This window comes from Clarias gariepinus, chromosome 2 (assembly GCF_024256425.1).
Source record: "Clarias gariepinus isolate MV-2021 ecotype Netherlands chromosome 2, CGAR_prim_01v2, whole genome shotgun sequence".
NCBI lineage: Eukaryota > Metazoa > Chordata > Actinopteri > Siluriformes > Clariidae > Clarias > Clarias gariepinus.
The window spans coordinates 40,717,817-40,730,374 of record NC_071101.1 but is presented as its reverse complement, the minus strand read 5'-3'; the positions used below and the strand labels follow the sequence as shown (position 1 = coordinate 40,730,374).

The 12,558-nt window shown below is 38.1% G+C and overlaps 1 protein-coding gene across 1 annotated transcript; it reads right to left on the bottom strand.

Moving 5' to 3' along the window:
* Nucleotides 1-567: 567 nt before the first annotated feature.
* On the bottom strand, nt 568-12,250 carry LOC128544817 (junctional adhesion molecule-like). The gene is made up of 7 exons (XM_053515105.1): nt 11,740-12,250; nt 8,620-8,922; nt 3,754-4,065; nt 3,499-3,648; nt 3,333-3,404; nt 3,164-3,234; nt 568-3,049 (listed from the first exon to the last, which is right to left on the bottom strand). The coding sequence occupies exons 1-7, from the start codon at nt 11,786-11,788 to the stop codon at nt 2,939-2,941; spliced, it is 1,068 nt and encodes a 355-aa protein (XP_053371080.1). The 5' UTR covers nt 11,789-12,250; the 3' UTR covers nt 568-2,938.
* Nucleotides 12,251-12,558: the final 308 nt, after the last annotated feature.

Genomic DNA, 12,558 nt, shown 5'->3' with positions numbered 1-12,558 from the left:
TACCAGTCCATCACAGGGCAACATAAACAGACATATTCACACATAAAGGGTAATCAAGCATAATCTCAGTACATGCATGTTTTCAGTAGGTGTGGGGAAACTGGAGAACCTTCAGACATGAGAAGAACACACATCATTTCATGTAGGCAATGCAAGAAAAGACATCTGTCTTTCATTTACATTGTCCTGGTTATCCCTAACTTTTGAGAATAAAAAATTATCCACTTCAAGTTCAACATGTTTACTGTAATTGGTTCAATTAGTGTTGATATCTTGCATGCATGGTTATATTTCTCACAACAATAACCAGTGGGAAGTGAGAGCTGTTACACCACTGCTTCGAAGTGTGTGTCATTCCCTGAGAGTCACCATGACAAACAAAATGAATGTATAAAATACTGACATGGGTAAAAGTTATTACCCTTTCTTTTAATTCTATGTTTTTTGTGTAAAACACATAATAAAAATAATCTAATTATTTCTGATATAGCGGGTCTCAATATTAAGCAAATCCAACCTCGAACAACAAACAAATAAGTTTTTTTTTATTGTGCCATTATTTATTTAACAAAAATGATATAAACACACACACAAAAAAACACACACACACAAAATGGAATTAAAAGAGGGTTTACAACAAAGGTGGTTTTACAACATTGTTTAAAGTCAGTGCAGAGTTTTTTAAATGTTTTTCATGTGCTTGTACAGGGAGTTTTCTAGGGGGTTTCCTTCCAGTGTCAAAAACGTGTGGGTTTGCCTAATTAGACTAGCTTCTAGGTGTGAATACATGTGAGTGGTGCCCTGTAATAGACTGTTGTCTCATCTGAATTCCCCCACTTTGAATTCTCGCTCTGTATTTAAGATGACCCTGACCACAACAAAATGGTTGCTGAAGATCAATAAATAAATAAATGAGCAAAACCTATAGCTGCATTGTATTATATGCAAAGCATGTTCTTTTCTTTCTGGAGAAGACAATGCTATACTCTAAGCGTGAAGCAAGAAAAAGATGTGCAGATTCGCAAATTTGCGATTCAAGCTTCAAAGAAGCTCTCTTTAAACTCTAAAACAATTAACACCTTTTGTACCTCTTTTTAAACTTATAGGCAGAGAAATCGCAGAGCTCTCTATATGGACTCAATTTGTTCTCATTCCACCCCTTAATGCATCTTTTAGGGATTTGAGAAAGAGCACATGAAGAGCTTTTTTTAAATTAAAATATGATGAATATATTTTTAGTATATATTTCTAAGGTAAATAAACAGACCGAAAATTATTGATTGTAGTCTTAATGGCATTACCCAAATAATATTTTCTGTGAATTCTGTAAATAAGTCAGACATTATTTAGTTTTGAACCATGTACCACTTAATAAAACTTTATAAAGATAATTTATTTATGAATGATTTTTACAAATATATTATCTATAAATTCTACATTTCAAAATATAAAAAAGATCTATTGGTTACTGTAGTACAATAAATGTAGAACTGTGGCTTAGTGGTTAGCGCTGTCATCTTGCACCTCCAGGGTCCAGGTTTGATTCCTGCTTCAGGGTCTGTGTGCATGGACTTTGCATGTTCTCTCCGTGCTTGGTGGGTTTTCTCTGGGTACTCTGCTTTACTCCCACAGTCCAAAGATATGCAGATTAGGCTAATTGGCTTTCCCAAGTTGCCTTTAAGGTTTAAATGTGCGTGTGAATGTTGACTGTTGGTCTTACGAGGGTCGTAAGATGGAAAACATTTTTTTGATTTTCAAATTGCTTTCATTTTTAAGTAAGGTGCAATAATTTGAAGGCCCTGGCCAGCTCTATGAGGCTAACACTGCAGTAGGGATCACATTAAAAAACCCTAGCATCACTGGGCTGCCACTGTTAAGACATTGAGCAAGGTTCTTCACCCTCAACCATGCTGACACAATCAGTCCTGCCCCATCCCACAGACAAGCCAATGCAGCACAATGCTGGCCATGTTAGAAAGGCAAAAGAACACCCAGTGCACCACAGCCCACTGCGCAGCCCCAGAGGGTTGGCCCCAGATCCCTTTAGACAACTGCTCATGGGATGCACTGGAGAAACAAGCCCAATACACAGATGCACCACCCAACAAGCCCCTCACCCAAATGATCCAACACCAAGCATATCCTCAGAGGAGATGTGGAGTATATACACAGCTATACTGTATACAGTTCTAGTATTGCACTTTTCTCTCCAAATGAGAATAAAGGAGCCATCAATAACACTGAGTGGCTTGCTAATTGTCCTGTCTCACCTACTTATAGTGAATTTTAGGAGAAACATCAGAACCCTATTAGACATAATAGAAACTTAATTGTAATTTTCATTGCTGCAATGAAATTGAGCTTTGTCTTTTAAGTTACTGTATAGAAGAGCAAGCTTCAAGATGTAAAATTGTCCTTTGTGACAGTGTAATACTATACTGTACATTCAAGCACTCTGTCACACATTCATTAATAAATTACAGTTAAAACATCAGGACAGTAATACCTAAGCATCAGAATACATATTCGGGCCAGGCAGATTTTCCACACAGGGTCACAAACAAGAACTTAGACAGCAGTCATCGAAAGTCGTCTAAAAGGAACATTTCAAGGCAAGATTTTTATGCACCCCCATCTGCTCCCCCTTCCCCCCAAAAAACACCAAAATTTTATTTGCAACATTATGCTTTAAAACATACACATGAATAAATCTGCTATTTATGGTAAAAAAAAATAAAATAAATTTGTCAATATTGTGAATCCTGTGCTCACCATGGTGTGTATTTAATATACTGTATGTGTTCAGCATTATCATATACAATATTATATATATAAAAAATGCTGAACACATACAGTATATTAAATACACACCATAGTGAGCACAGGGTTAACAATATTGACAAATTTCTTTTTTTTTTTTTTTTTTACATATAAGGACTTAATTTGCTATAATGCTATATATATTTTCCTCTTCTGCATCCATCTGGATGCATGCTGCTCCAGCTGTGTCAGTGTAGGTGATATTCCCGTAAACAGCATGAGGTACATTCTGTGGAAAGACATGGACATTATACACATAACACATTTATAAATTTCCTGTGTCTTTACTGTTGAGCCCAAAAAAACACTTATATTTATATATCTGAGCAGGTGAGGAACTTGCCTTCTGCATTATCTTACAATCTTGATGTAATCCATGTTCTTCAGTAATCACTTTCTCTCCATATATTTGTCCTAAAAAGAAAAGACCTCAGAAGTCACACATCTATGGGTAACTTTTGGTGTACATATTTTGGCTAATCAATCTTTTGTGTGTTTGTGTGTGTGTTTACCTCTGCATCTCCAACAAATCAATGCCACTACAACGAATATCACCAGCAATGAAACTGCCGAAATGCCCAAAACTGAGTAATAAAACACAACCAAAATGTTAATAAATATGTAAATATAGTTAATAAGTGGTGTTCATTGCTGATCAAATATTAGAAATTTTGTCACTTAGAGGGAGGTTGATGTGTGTTTGCTTTGTATCTTGTTGCAGTGTTGTTGAGGATGATGCAGGTGGAGAGTTTGTGGTTTTACTTTGAGGCTGTTTTGATGAAGGTGTTATGCCTGCTTTCCTCAAGTGTATTAAAGTTTCTTTTCTTTCTACAAAAAAGACAACACGTGTTAAAATTAATGATTGCTGTTAGTAATATGGCACATGCTCCTGGAGTAAAGCATGTTCACAGTCACTAATGAAAAATAATGTACCTTTAACAGATAGTCTGATATCTTTTTTGTCACCCTGTACAGAGCATCTGTATTCTCCCTGGTCCTCTTCAGTCAGGTCTGATATGAGTAGAGAGAGGTTTCCTGGAGAGTTGTTACTGACCAGTTTGACTCTGTTTCTGTGATGTCCAGTCTGGTTAGGGTAAATTTCCTGAGAGTTATTGATTCTGAAAAATTGCCATTTTAGAGCCTGTGGTTTGTCCTGTATGTCAGTGCAGACGCAGGGCAGAACTACAGACTCTCCAGTGAACACAGTCACATGCTCTACCTCTGTCTTCTTCACCAGCTCACAGCCTGTAAACATAACAGTTTGTAACTGTAACACACTTGGAGGATGGTGATATCTGATTCCTTCCGCTTGCATGAGCTCACTGATGCCTCTGATTGGCTGTAGATCAGTAATTAATGTGAGAGCTCCCATCCCACCAACTGAGAGAGCTTGGCCAATCAGCTCTGTCTAGGCCTAAATTGCAAATACGTTTTTGCAATTTATCCAGATGTTTACTGAGCCTGTATTATATGATCAGCTCTTATTTCCTGCCTCATCTAGTTTAACCCAGCACAAGATAAGCAGTATAGAAAAACAAAAGGTTGACTTGCTTTATATCATTGTGTAAAGTGTGTTTTGCTGATTTTTTATCTATTACATAATAACATAACATATTTTTCAGTTGGAGTTTTGGATTGCCTCCCAATTTTCAGCAAGGTATGAAGCTTTGTTTTTTTACTTGTGGTACTTTTTCGGTCTCCTCTGTGATTTGCCCTTGGCAGGAGGGAATCATGGCATTGCTGATTGGTCTTTGTCTTTTGGCTCTTCCCTTTCAGGGGTCAGCACAGTGAATAATCTGCCTCTATCTAACCCTATCCTCTGCATCCTCTTCTCTCACACCAATTAACCTCATGTCCTCTTTCACTGCATCTATAAATCTCATCTTTGGTCTTTCCTCTAGACCTCCTGGCTGGCAGTTCCAACCTCAGCATCCTTCTACCGATATATTCACAATTTTTCCTTTAAACTTGTCCAAACCACCTCAGTCTGGCCCTTTCTGACCGTATCTCCAAAACATCTAACATAGGTTGTCCCTCTGATGAACTCATTCTTGATCCTATCCATCTTTGTCACTCTCAAAGAGAACCTTAACATCTTCAGCTCTGCTACCTCTAGCTCTGCCTCCTGTCTTTTTTTCAGTGCCACTGTCTCTAAGCCATAGAGCATCGCTGGTCTCACCACTGTCCTGACACTTTTCTCCACCCATTCCAACCTGTCTGTACCCACCTCTTCACCTACTTTCCCATTCTCTGTTGCTTTGGACCGTTGACCCTAAGTACTTAAAGTCCTGCACCTTCTTTACCTCTGCTCTCTGTAGCCTCACCGTTCCTCTTGAGTCCCTCTTATTCACACACATGTATTCAGTCATACTGTGGCTAACCTTTATTCCTCTGCTTTCCAGAGCATACCTCCACCTCTCCAAATTTTCCTCAACCTGTTCCCTGCTCTCGCTACAAAGCACAATGTCATCTGCAAACACAATGTCATTGTCCATGGAGACTTCTGTCTAACCTCATCTGTCATCCTGTCCATCAACATAGCAAACAAGAAGGGGCTCAGAGCCGATCCTTGATGCAGATCCCCCTTCACCTTGAACTCTTTTGTCACACCTACAGCACATCTCACTACTGTCTTACAGCTCTCATACATGTCCTGCACCACATTTTAACATACTTCTCTGCCACTCTAGGCTTCCTCATACAACACCACAGCTTCCCTCTCGTCACCCGTTGTCGTACGCTTTCTCTAAATCTGCAAAGACACAATGCAACTCTTTATTACCTTCTGTGTACTTCTCCACCAGCATCCTCAAAGCAAATACTGCATCTGATGTACTCTTTCTAGGCATGACACCATATTGCTGATCAAAAATGTTTACCTCTGCCCTTAACCTAGCTTCCACTACTCTTTCCCACAGCTTTATTGTATGGCTCATTAGCTTTATGCCTTTGTAATTGCCACCGCTCTGCACATCTCCCCTGTTCTTAAAAATCAGCATACACTTCTCCTCCATTCCTCTGGAATCCTGTCACTCTCCAAGATCTTGGTAAACAACATTGTCTGCCACCTCTCCTAAGCACTTCCATACCTCCACAGGTATGGAACACCACTTCCATACTTCCACATCAAGACCAACAGCCTTTTCACTCTTCATCCTCTTTAACGCCCTTCTCACCTCACTTTATTTGCTACTTCCTGCTCCACAACAGTCACCTCTTCTCTCTTTGTTTTCTTTTATTTTCCTCATTCATCAACTCTTTAACATACTTCTTCCATCTTCCCATCACCCTCCTGGCATCTGTCAGTACATTTCCATCTCTATCGTTAATCACACCTGCTGCACATCCTTCCCATCTCTATCTCTCTGTCTTGCCAACCTGTACAGATCTACCTCTCCCTCCTTACTGTCCAGCCTAGCATACAAGTTCTCATATACTCTTTGTTTGGCCTTTGTCACCTTTACCTTCACTTTACGCTGCATCTCCCTGTACTCCTGTTTACTTTCTTCAGTCCTCTCAGTGTCCCACTTCTCCCTAGTGAGCCTCTTTCCCTGTATACATTCCTGGACTTCCTCATTTTACCGCCAAGTCTTCTTGTCCACTTTTCCCTTTCCTGATGATACACCAAGTACCCTCCTACCTGTCTCCGTGATCACATTGGCTGTAGTTGTCCAGTCAACTGAAAACACCTCCTGACCACCCATAGCCTGTCTCAACTCCTCCCTGTAGACTACACAACATTTTTCCTTTCTTAGCTTCCACCACTTTGTCCTTTGCTCTGCCTTTGTCCTCTTCACCTTCCTCACCACCTTACCAACACTTTGCAGTCACTGATCTCTTTTAGATTACAACGTCTTCTACAACTGAGTGCTTCTGCCTCTGCTCTTATATGTCACCCTATGTTCCTGCATCTTCTGGAAGAAAGTATTTACTACTGCCATTTCCACCCCCTTTGCAAAGTCCACCACCATCTGTCCTTCTACATTCCTGTCCTGAAGACCAAACCACCATCACATTTTCATCATCTCTGTTCCCTTCCACAACATGTCCATTGAAGTCTGCACCAACCACCATTCTCTTACCTCTGGGGATGCTCTACATCACTTCATCTAACTCATTCCAGAATTTCTCCTTCTCTTCTAACTCACAGCCTACCTGTGGGGCATAACCACTAACAACATTGAACATCACCCCTTCAATTTCCAGCTTCAGACTCACCACAGTAACTGATACTCTCTTCACCTCTAGAACATTCCTTACAAACTTCTTTTTCAGAATAACTCCTACTCCATTTCTTTTACTATCCACACCATGGTAAAACAATTTGAACCCTGCTCCCAAGCTTTTAGCCTTGCTACCTTTCCACCTGGTTTCCTAGACACACAGTATATCCACCTTCCTTTTCTGCATCATATCAACCATCTCTCTTGCCTTCCCTGTCATAGTCCCAACAGTAAAAGTCCCTACAATTACTCCTAAACTCTTGCCATTCCTTTTCTCTCTGTTTCTAAATTGGTTGGTGTGCTGTTGTTAAGATAATGTCTTTCGGGGAAGCCCTTCAGTGATGCATTGGTTGCTTGATTACCAATGGCAGTGCGAAAGCACAGCGGCGAAAGGACAATGGCGAAGCGTGCCCACAAGGGCAGAGACACGAGTGGTGAAAGAGTGAGCAAGCGAGCGCTGGACCTGTTCAGACCTTGGAGTTTTAACCCCACAGATTCGGTCCATGCAACGTGTGGTTATGCCAATCAGATTGTTGTTGCTGGGCTTAGCCACACCTCGCACGGTTCCTTTCTTGTGCATACATTAGCTTGATATTTGGTATGTCCCAGTTAGGAACATCCTGCTAAAGTTGTAATACTTTCATAAAGTATATTCACATGAGCCCTGTTTAACTACCAACTTTTCATACACACCAATGTTCTTTAAATAAAACAAGCTTGTGTTCAATACCAAACATAACACACAGACATAAAGAATTCTATACAAGCATATATATTTATTTGCCCTGCTGGCACACTTAAAATGATTGTTTTTATGAAAGTATGGTGTCTTTCTTCCTGCAGGAAGAAAAGAAAAGGTGGGCGTACAGCTGCGTCCTGGGGTTCATGAAAGTGTCAGCGGTGTGACTTGGTGGTTCCCCCTAACCCGAAGTGAAGCTGTAAAACTCAGTTTATCAAATTGCTGATTTACACTTTTGTAGTCAAGGGTAACTCTAGCCATCTGGACTTGGCCTGACTCCAGGAGCAGTGGCTTTTTTTCCCTGATTGGGTTAAGTTTACTGCTGCTGCGCATCACAGACGCTGCTTTGTGTCACAGATGAGATAAGGTTAGCGGGGTGGCACCACTTGGGCTAGGAGAGAAGTTCTAAAAGGTGATAGATTGATAACTCACTTTGGGATAGCCTGTTCCTCCCTACAACATAGACATAGGACTAGACAGGACATAGGAGAATGTGAGAGAATGTCCCAATACCCCCTACCCCCCCCAAAAAAACCTTCCCAACAGTGTTAATTTTAATTTCAATTGTTATGAAGGAGTTATTCAAGTATTATGTAGCTCTATAAACAATATAGTGTCACCAAAAACAATTAAAGATTAGACTGAGAAATATATCCAGACCAATATGAGAGCAGTGCAAAGGTTCAAGCCAGTCTGAATTATAATCAATATCAACATAATCAATATGACAATTATCATACCAATTATTTTCCCTTTAGTTATGGTAAATGGCTTTATGCTAAACAAGTCTGTTTTTACATACTGTAGACACATTTATTAAGTATTTAAATGCTTTACCTTTAACATAAAGCATGATGTCTCTGTATTCCTTCTCAGTCCTGCACCTGTAGTATCTTTGATCCTCTTCTTTAAGATCAGAAATGAGCAGAGACAGATTATCAGGAGAAGTGTTAATAAACATCTGAAATCTTTTACTGTAGTGCTTGTCATTTAACACTTCTATTAAAAGTCCTGTTTTGGATATCTCCCAGGTGAGTTTCTGAGGTTTGGTGTTCAGGTCAGAGCAGGAGCAGGGTAACAGCACTGAATCACCTCTGCGTCCTGTGATTTCTGTTGGAGTATCAGCAGAAAGAGGGCAGCCTAAAGAAACAAACCAAAACTCAGAATTTAATAACATATAAAGTACAACATTTTTCTTTTTTCAAAGATTATAAGAAAATACTTGTTCTTCAGGTCAATCAAATAGAAAAATCAAATAAAAAAATCAAACGATTAATGATTTTTTATGGAAAATACATTTGGGATAACTCAAACATCCAGGATTCGGATAATTATGTAATATTATTTTAGTGTTGGGTCTGATTGCATAAGGTTCACGGTTTCTAGACAATGCCGCCATGAAAACAATCAGGAGAAATGCACGCCACCTGCCTGCATGTCTATTTACTGTAAATCCCCAAGACTCAGCATGTGGCAAAGTATAGAGCAAATTACTCTATAGTAACTTACTATAGTAAATTACTGTATAGGGACAAAGTGTGCATGAAAGGGAAAGTGTGTATAAAAAAAAAGAAAATATGTGAAAAGAAAAAAGTGTGCTGAAAACGAAATTACGCCTGCAGCTCAGACCCCTTCTGAGTTCCTGCACAGGGGTTTTTGCATAAACCACAACATCCTGCAGCGTAAATATTAAGAAACACCAAAATAACACTTTATATGAGTTATTACAGGGTTAGGGTTACATTCAGTAAATTAGATTATTCTGTAAATGTGTAAAAACATACACTGTAAGTATTGTAGGAACGTACAATAATCTGACTATAGAATCCTCTTTATTCATCAGCCCACCTCTCTTGATCAGACTAAAGTTAATCATAAGGAAAAAATACACATGGTCAAAGCTGATCAGCTCTAAATAAAGACATTATAACACAAGGCATGACGTGTTATCAGCTTTCTTTCTGCCTAAACTCTTCGGATAGTTTCTTAATACAAAGAAATAACATTTTATGAGACATTGAAAACGTAGATCAGATAAAGATTAAGTTTTATCTTAAAACGGCTCCAGCACGTTAAATTCACTTATGCCACTTCAGCAGTGTTTTTTCTGTGGTGAAAATTTTAAATCATCCCAGTGAAAATATTCTTGTAAAAAAAGATTAAAACATCTGAATTTAATAATTAACAGGTTTGGCCAAATATGTCAAAAAAAATTTATATAGTGTGTGTGTGTGTGTGTGTGTGTGTGTATGCATGCATGTATGTATGTTGGGTGCCAATAATGTGCTGCATGGTCGTGCTCTGCAAGGCTTTGCACGACATGTGTGTCGTGCACTTTAATAACTTTGCACTTCTACCTTCACAACTACACTACATGTTTATGTTTACATCCTGAACCAGTGCACAAAGACACTTTAATAACCTCTGCACAAAGACACTTTGTTCTATGCATATTTGCACACCCAGTACAGTATATTTCAATTTGTACAGTATATTTCTATTTTTTATGTACATCATATTTCTATTTTTATTTTTAGTTCTATTTTTCCTAGTCTAATTTAATTTTTCTATTTAATTTCTATCGTATTTCTTTTTTATTTATATTTATTTCTTATTTGTAAACTTTAATTCTCTTTTAGGGTCAATGGCAGTCGTATAAGCATTTCACTACATTTCGTACTGTGTATGACTGTGTATGTGACAAATAAAATTTGAATTTGAATTTGATGTCATTGTCTTTATGAAAATTGTGACATTTTGTTATCAAAAGACACATGTTGTCGTTTAGATGGTGCATTGGGAATAAGAAGAGGGATTTTTATTTTATTTTATGGGAATCGTTTGAGAAGTAAAAGTGGTTACAAAATGTGATACAAAAACACAAATTCCTCTCAGCACTAATGTGCAAAGCAAAGAATAGGGTTTTGTGTTCTTTGAAGTGTGGACACCCAGGAAGTGTCAAAGCGTAAGTCTCAGGAAACCGATTCAAGCCTTGACTTGACTTTAGTGAGGGCTGCTCGACTCAAGCTCTGGAGCTTCCGTATCAAACAGACCATCACTTCTATCAGTAAAAAGCTCACAGTTGATGGTGAGAGGGGAAAAACAAGTCATTAGGATGAACAAAATGTTCCTCTTTATTAAACAGTTTGCACACATAGTGGAACATCTTCACACAGACTCAAACCCTATCGATACACTCTATTCACCTCAACACCCACACTAACAAAAAACACATTTTTTTTATAGTGCAGGCTAGTTAGGTGTGTGAGTGAGATAAGAATTTACACATGTTGAAAGCTGAGGTTATTATGTAGGAAGTGGAGATGGTGGTTACTGACAAAGAGACAGCAGGCAAAGCTGTAAAAATTACATGCATCTATTTATAGCTACAGTACAACCGCACTGAAGACATCGAAGACACCCTGGCCTTTCTCTTATCTTTTATCTCCATTGTAATAGATACTGTACATTAAATAAAACAGAGATTATGAGAAACATAATAATAATAATTCAGTAAATGTATAAAAACATACATTAATACACAAGACATGATGTATAAATATATGATGTATAAAAAGGCACCTTGTATGTAAAGATTACTGCTGTCTAGAAGTTTACATAGAAGTAAATGCTGGTCTTGAAATGTAGCATTTTAGTAACATTATATTCATAAACTATAAAGCCATAATCAAGTATTTCTATTGAATGTGTTTATCCCTGTTGGTCCTATTAATATTATAACACTGTAGTAAGGACAGTTGTTGTTGATTAAAACTCTAATTAATAAACATTTGTCAGTGTTCGGTTTGGTTGTTCAGGAACAGGGCTGAACTACGGCCTACTGTAAACCCAGTCTGGACAGAAAGCACATGAACTAAACACAAAGCAGCTGAACTAAGAACTGACTAATATTCTCTCTCCTTTCTGTAATAGAAAATAGAAAATAACTTTACTCACCTACAGCCACATGAAACACAACAGACAAAATATACAAGCACAACATCATTATTGAGTCTTCTGAGTCTTCTGCACCAAGCACATCCTGTCACATTGCCTGTGTGTCTCTCTTTTATGTATTTTGGTTTTCAGGAAACCTCAACAAAGCCTGTGTCATTTCTTCATCTGTACTTTTTTTTCATCACACTTTTTAGGATTTATTATAACATATTTAGTCATGTATATATAATTTTATATAAGAATAAATAAATGATGGATAAATACATGTTATTTTTATCATGCTTCATAGTATCATTATTTGTTTTATATACCATTTCTCTCAGTGTTTTTATAAAGCTTTCTTATGTCTCTGTGCCAGAGATAGCTGTAGCCAGAGGCATTATGTTTTTGAGTTGTCCTTCTGTCCATCCATCTGTTTGTTTTGTGAAAACTATCTCTCAGGAACACCTTGAGGAAATGTATACAAAATTTGCACAAATATACATTTAGATTTAGTAATAAAGTAATTGCATTTTGGTCTCTAAATACAAAAACACAAAATGCATTTGTTAAATTGATGATTTTATTTATTATGGAAAAAAAGGTGTCCAAACCTGCCTGGTTCTATGTTAAAAGGGAAATTCCCTTTTGTAACCGGTTTAACGCATGGGTGGCACCACAGACATAAGGACGCGAGGCTAAGTTGGCAACACTGGCTTTTACGTTTCTGAAGTTGGCGCAAACGCGCTGTTAGGGTTCTTCTCTTTTTCTATTATATCCCATTTCTCACTCACTCATCTTCTATACCACTTTATCTTGTATTCAGGGTCACAGGTACCT

Bases quoted from the DNA above. Each gene is read 5' to 3' on its own strand.
- LOC128544817 (XM_053515105.1), bottom strand. From the start codon at position 11,788: ATGATGTTGTGCTTGTATATTTTGTCTGTTGTGTTTCATGTGGCTGTA. The intron at 4,066-8,619 runs GTAAAGCATTTA...TTATGTTTACAG, and splicing joins CATCATGCTTTATGTTAAAG to GCTGTGAGCTGGTGAAGAAG. The intron at 3,050-3,163 runs GCAAGTTCCTCA...GTCTTTCCACAG, and splicing joins ATTGTAAGATAATGCAGAAG to AATGTACCTCATGCTGTTTA.